The 7,045-nt window shown below is 44.2% G+C and overlaps 1 protein-coding gene across 1 annotated transcript in view; it reads left to right on the top strand.

The window, feature by feature from the left end:
- The first annotated feature begins 500 nt into the window (after positions 1-500).
- LOC106602381 (glycine receptor subunit alpha-3) overlaps positions 501-7,045 on the top strand; it is a 104,260-nt gene continuing 97,715 nt past the window's right edge. Inside the window, exon 1 of the mRNA XM_014194980.2 lies at positions 501-901. Within this exon, the coding sequence (XP_014050455.1) occupies positions 831-901 (71 nt within the window). The 5' untranslated portion in view covers positions 501-830. The remainder of the gene's footprint in view (positions 902-7,045) is intronic.

Below are 7,045 nucleotides of genomic sequence, written 5' to 3'. Positions count from 1 at the left end.
CGTAGAGATACTATGTATAATGTAGTGATCCATAATGATACTTGAAAGCAATCATGAATAACATTCAATGTTGTTGTTTTGTAATATTCTGTGAAAAAATAGTAAACAGTCATGTGTAAGCTATGGCTGCTATAGTTTACACATGAGGCTGATCTGGACAGCAACTCGACAAGTAACATCTAATAAATTACAACAAATTGGATACATATTACAGGATCGTGCTGTAATATGTCAATGAAACAGAGTGAGAGAGAGAGAGAGAGAGAGAGCGAGAGAGAGAGAGAGAGAGAGAGAGAGAGAGATGGGGGATGCTCATGCAGTAATGATGTTCCACATCAGTGCTTGTCTAATTTAAGCTATAGCGTGGCTCTGCTGGAACATTTATAGTAGCGAGTGGAATAATGCGCTGTCAGTCACCGGTGCCGCGCGCGTCTGGGGCGGGCTCTCTCTATGCCCGGGTCTCCAAGACCGCTGAGATGTCTGTGAATGTGTCAAGAATCTGTACACCTGCCGAGCGCTACCCCACATTACTGGTATTCCCACTTTAGAGTCGTATTTCAGAATTTACTATGCTCTCTTGTTGGTGTCGTTGCTAGGTCGGTAAAAACCTGCCCAGGTATGAGTAGTGAAGTCGATTAGTATTATGTGGGATTCCGAAACTGTTATGCGTTTGCGTTTACCGTGCGCCACGAGCCTGCCGCGTGTTGGATTGGGTCGACATCAGTTGGAGCACTGTCCACGGTGCTGAAAGTCAAGAGTCTTACCCTAAGTGGCGAACAGAGGCAGCTGAGGCGTTCCCGGGTATATGTATATGAAACTCAAATCTTGAGATGACGCGGAAAAGGCTGCAATCTGTAGCTGTATGGGGATTCTTCGCGTGGGAAATAGCTGTGTTGCTAAGGTAAGGGAGTTCGGCAGAAGCCAACATTACGCGGCTTGATTTACTCACACTGATTGTTGAAGTTCCCGAACTGTTTGATTAATGTTAGGTGCTTTGAGTGCGCCAATGATTTGAGTGGTTCGCAAATAGGCTATATGACCCTAAAACACTGGAAGCGTTCAATACGGAGTGGATTTTTCTCTCAAATTTGGGGATTGGGCTACAGGCACATAGATATAACAATCATATCAAGTACAACAGCCTCTAAGAGAGTCATCTATGCATGATGTCGTATCTCGACAAACAGACATGTGGTGATCCTTCTGCGAGGGATTATGGCCATTGCCCAACAAATCAGTCAGAAACGGTACGATCATGATGCACGCGCCCTTTAGTATTCGTGATAAGTGCATTACATTTCTGTCTGTATTAAATTTAGACCCTGTAAACTGCCTGCGTATTTCTCAAATCCCCGTTTCCCAGGAATTCGATCGGCATGCTCAGTGTCCTGATCTGATCCTGACGAGGATTTCTCTTCTCACTCTCTCAGTAACAGGTGCCATAATCGAGAAATCTTATGGAATAGATTTCTGGGCCGAGATCAAAGAAAAATCCGCTTGAATTATCCAAAGAAATTGTATGCATGCAATCCGAATGAGCAGAATTAAATATATATATATATATATATAAAACAGCTTATATGATTGACAGTTATTAACGATTAAATACTATTAAACACTATGGGCTATTGGATGTGAAGGTAGTTGTAGATCAAGTTGTAACATAAGCTTTCTCACATAGAAGCAATCGTTATAGTGCAATTATGGTCCCAACCATAGTCATTTGTTATGTAATACAACATGCTGGAGAGGCTGATGTGTTGGATTTGGTAAAATATTAAGGCTTTAATATTAAAGCTTCTCTCTCTCTTCTCTCTCTCTCTCTCTCTCTCTCTCTCTCTCTCTCTCTCTCTCTCTGATACATACACACGTGTGTCCAAGAAACATCATATAAAACATTGATAGATACAACAAAAGCCTTTTTCATGTTGATTCAACTCAAGCACAAACTCAAGTCTACTTACTATCTATCTAGAGAGCAGGTTACACATGAGCACCTACGCATGTCTGCTCCACCTACAGTGAGGGGAAAAAGTATTGGATCCCCTGCTGATTTTGTACGTTTGCCCACTGACAAAGAAATGATCAGTCTATAATTTTAATGGTAGGTTTATTAGAACAGTGAGAGACAGAATAACCACAAAAAAATCCAGAAAAACGCATGTCAAAAATGTTATAAATTGATTTGCATGTTAATGAGGGAAATAAGTATTTGACCCCTCTGCAAAACATGAGTTAGTACTTGGTGGCAAAACCCTTGTTGGCAATCACAGAGGTCAGACGTTTCTTGTAGTTGGCCACCAGGTTTGCACACATCTCAGGAGGGATTTTGTCCCACTCCTCTTTGCAGATCTTCTCCAAGTCATTAAGGTTTCCAGGCTGACGTTTGGCAACTCGAACCTTCAGCTCCCTCCACAGATTTTCTATGGGATTAAGGTCTGGAGACTGGCTAGGCCACTCCAGGACCTTAATGTGCTTCTTCTTGAGCCACTCCATTGTTGCCTTGGCCGTGTGTTTTGGGTCATTGTCATGCTGGAATACCCATCCACGACCCATTTTCAATGCCCTGGCTGAGGGAAGGAGGTTCTCACTCAAGATTTGACGGTACATGGCCCCGTCCATCGTCCCTTTGATGCGGTGAAGTTGTCCTGTCCCCTTAGCAGAAAAACACCCCCAAAGCATAATGTTTCCACCTCCATGTTTGACGGTGGGGATGGTGTTCTTGGGGTCATAGGCAGCATTCCTCCTCCTCCAAACACGGCGAGTTGAGTTGATGCCAAAGAGCTCCATTTTGGTCTCATCTGACCACAACACTTTCACCCAGTTGTCCTCTGAATCATTCAGATGTTCATTGGCAAACTTCAGACGGGCATGTATATGTGCTTTCTTGAGCAGGGGGACCTTGTGGGCGCTGCAGGATTTCAGTCCTTCACGGCGTAGTGTGTTACCAATTGTTTTCTTGGTGACTATGGTCCCAGCTGCCTTGAGATCATTGACAAGATCCTCCCGTGTAGTTCTGGGCTGATTCCTCACCGTTCTCAGGATCATTGCAACTCCACGAGGTGAGATCTTGCATGGAGCCCCAGGCCGAAGGAGATTGACAGTTCTTTTGTGTTTCTTCCATTTGCGAATAATCGCACCAACTGTTGTCACCTTCTCACCAAGCTGCTTGGCGATGGTCTTGTAGCCCATTCCAGCCTTGTGTAGGTCTACAATCTTGTCCCTGACATCCTTGGAGAGCTCTTTGGTCTTGGCCATGGTGGAGAGTTTGGAATCTGATTGATTGATTGCTTCTGTGGACAGGTGTCTTTTATACAGGTAACAAACTGAGATTAGGAGCACTCCCTTTAAGAGTGTGCTCCTAATCTCGGCTCGTTACCTGTATAAAAGACACCTGGGAGCCAGAAATCTTTCTGATTGAGAGGGGGTCAAATACTTATTTCCCTCATTAAAATGCAAATCAATTTATAACATTTTTGACATGCGTTTTTCTAGATTTTTTTGTTGTTATTCTGTCTCTCACTGTTCAAATAAACCTACCATTAAAATTATAGACTGATCATTTCTTTGTCAGTGGGCAAACGTACAAAATCAGCAGGGGATCAAATAATTTTTTCCCTCACTGTATGTTTGCTCAAGCCAAGTGCAGTGTTCAGATGTCAGTTTGGTTCATGTGTAACAAGTTTGACAGTCTACCCACCTCATAGGGCCATGTTAATTGACATTATGTCAGGTTTGACAAACAGCTATGCTACAGAGCAAACCGTCGGGCCCACTCATCTCTACAAAACACACGGCATGTTGCAATATCTTATTCGTTGTAAGCGGCCTGGACTCCCCTTTCAATAGCTACTCTCTCTCTCTAAGGATATCTCTAGCCCGCCCACTTCAGTACTCTCTTCCCACTTCAATACTCTCTCCGGCTCTCATTCTTTCCCTGAGTCCTTCTCTACTAAGCACAGTACAACACCACAGAGGTAATGCAATTGCTGCAAAGTCTAATCCCACTCAAGCCGTGCATCACCGCCACCAACACGTCTTCTCATTCAAAGGCCCCGTACATGCACCGTCGATCATCCTCCATTATTTAACGATGCAATGCATTATTCTCATGTGATGTGTCTGTGATAGTAATGGTCTTCTGCTGGCATCCCCCTGTATTGAATTATTGATATCATGGCTGTGTCCCGAATTGCACCGTAAGCGGTCAAAAGTGGTACATTATTTAGGCTATCGGGTACCATTTGGGATGCAGGCCGTGCCTGTTGCCATGTCCCTGACTGGCTCACACTGCAATGTGTATTGGTTTAGTGTCAGCTCAGAGTCCAAGGAGACTGGAGAGTTTTCTATCGGGTTTATCTATGGGCTGGGTCCCAGATGGCACCCTATTCTCTACATTGTGCACTACTTTTGGGCCCTGGTCAAAAGTAGTGCACTATGTAGGGTATGAGTGCCATTTGGGACTCAGTTTATATGTGTAATTAGAATTCCGAGGATATATAGGTCAGATGGTTATTCTTGGTTGATGGGTCTAGGCTTTAAACACTGTTCTCCCTCATCTTCATTACTCTGGGCCTGCATGGCAGCCAGTCCATGTTGGAGCAGTTTACTTTCCCCTGTGGGTTTGTCACTTCACTTGATTGGAAAAAAGGACTCTTTGCACACTGTGTAGGGCAAGCTATGTACTTGCAAATGAAACATTTTTGGGAATGTCTGTCTATGTTTTGCTGGCCAGATAGAGCTTCATCAAGCAGACATTTCACTTGGGTACCTAGCCTACTGTTTGCAAAGCTTGCACTGTGCCGGGCATTGTGGTCCGCGAGGGGTGCTAGCTTTCCTCTAGAGCAGGCCCTTGTCCTGTACTATGGCAATGTGGAGCAACATGAGCAAACGGTCAGAAACCATTGAAGCGGCATCAGACGGGGTTGTAGAGTTGGTGGCAAGGGACAAGGTGAAGAGGGTAGGGGTAAGCTCTGGTAGGCACCATTTTAGAGGTAGTATTCCACTATAACGCTGTCTGTCATACCAGGGCTGGGAGAAGAGAGAGAGGTGACCTGGCAGGCAGCACGGGCAGGAGAAGTAGTGGATTCCATTTTTAGCACTCAAATAAAATCAAATCAAATTGTATTTGACACATGCGCTGTATACAACAGGTGTAGACCTTACTGTGAAATGCTTACTTACAAGCCCTGAACCAACAATGCAGTTTTAAGAAAATAGAGTTAAAGAAAATATTTACTAAATAAACTAAAGTAAAACATTTAAGTAACACAATAAAATAATAATGAGGCTATATACACCCTTGTACTTTTGCGGGTTTCCTGACAACTCGAGAAGACTCGACAAGAAAGGGATGTTTGAATCGCATCTCACATATCATTCTGCTCTGCTGGAAGTTGGCCTTGTAAGACTTTTGTCCTGCTTCTCAAGGTTGAATGACCTCCATCTGGGCTCTTATAGGATCTGTGTTTTAGAATCCATGTCATTGCTGGACTGCTTACAAAATGGCAGTCTGAGGGAGAGGATGTTACAGGCAGACTGGAGTTTTGGGAGTGGGATTTTTAGAAAGCAGAGCTTTTAATATTTCACTGTAGATTTCATGCTTGGACTCATTCGTGTCCCCCCTGCGGACATTTAGGCAGGCAGTCACTATATTTTGGGGAGTAACTCATGTACACCAGGGTTTCCCAAACCTCTCCTGGAGTCAGCCTACTCCCAGCCAGTTCCACGTATTTCATTTATTCCACATCTGGAACCTGATTCAACTAATCAAGGGCTACCAGTGCTGAGACACATAAAGTAAGTATAGCTACATGGCTGTGTGTTCCTGAGGAGAGGTTTGGGGAACACTGATAAACACTAACTGATAGGCTTTTTCAGCCTAGCCTAGTGAATCATTAACTTAGAACAAAGAGTCTAAATCACTGATAAACGCAAACAGCTAGGCTTCTTCAGCCCAGCCTCGTGAGTCATTAACATAGAACAAAGAGTCTAAATCTCCAAATCCTCTGTCGGACAATCTGACATGATTGTCACCAGAACCCATGTAGTGTGTGCATCTACTGTGTGTCTATCCGCCCTCACCGACACACACACACACACACACACACACACACACACACACACACACACACACACACACGTTTGTTTGCATGCTCCAATCCATCCACCTGGGTTTAGTTTAACATGCGCTGTTTTACGTGCGCTGCTGTTCTGTACGTGCCTGCTCTGTGGGGATTACTAAATGATCTTCGAGGTAAACAGCGAGTGTTCCCACGCCCCACCGGGCATTACCGTGCCAACCAGCGGGCGGCACACGCAGGCGGGCTACACCACGCAGAGAGAGCATACTGGAGGAAACCTATTAAAACTGTCATATATGGTAATGATAATATGCTCGTTCATCCTAAAGGATTTACAGTTCAACACCTAGTCATATTTATACATGTGTCCAATGCAGGAATCAAACATCATAGGGAGAGCCCACTAGAGGGAGCCTGTTCAATCTGTAATCTGATAATATCATATAATATGGTCGTTTAGCAGACGTTTTTACGCAAAGTGATTAACAGTTGAACATGTAATTATGTTTAGTGTCCCATGCAGGAAATCAAACCAAATCCCAGCTTTGGTATTGCAAACGAACACCATGCTCAGCCAACTATACAGAGGTCACTAAGAAGCACCTTCTTGACTGCTGTCACTCAACTTCATCTCTCTCCTTTTACTATTCAGCACAGACAGTTAAGGTCCTGTGTCGAGAGGGAGTGGTGCTGCTGTTAGTGGTGGGGGTGTTTTGAGAGGTCAGGTTTCTATTGTGCTCTAATGCAGAACTCTCTCTCTCTCTCTGTCTATCTGTCTCTCTGTCTCTCGCTCTTCCGTAACTCTCAGCATTCAGGGCATTATGGTGATCTTCCTTTCGGTGAATTTGGAGTTTATTTTATTAATCAGATCTCCTAGGTTGATGATATTGAACATGTGGATGGATGGATGGATGGATGGATGGATGGATGGATGGATGGATGGATGGACGGATGAACTGACT

The sequence above is a fragment of the Salmo salar genome, chromosome ssa04 (genome assembly GCF_905237065.1).
Source record: "Salmo salar chromosome ssa04, Ssal_v3.1, whole genome shotgun sequence".
Lineage (NCBI taxonomy): Eukaryota > Metazoa > Chordata > Actinopteri > Salmoniformes > Salmonidae > Salmo > Salmo salar.
This window is presented reverse-complemented; position numbering and strand designations above follow the sequence as displayed.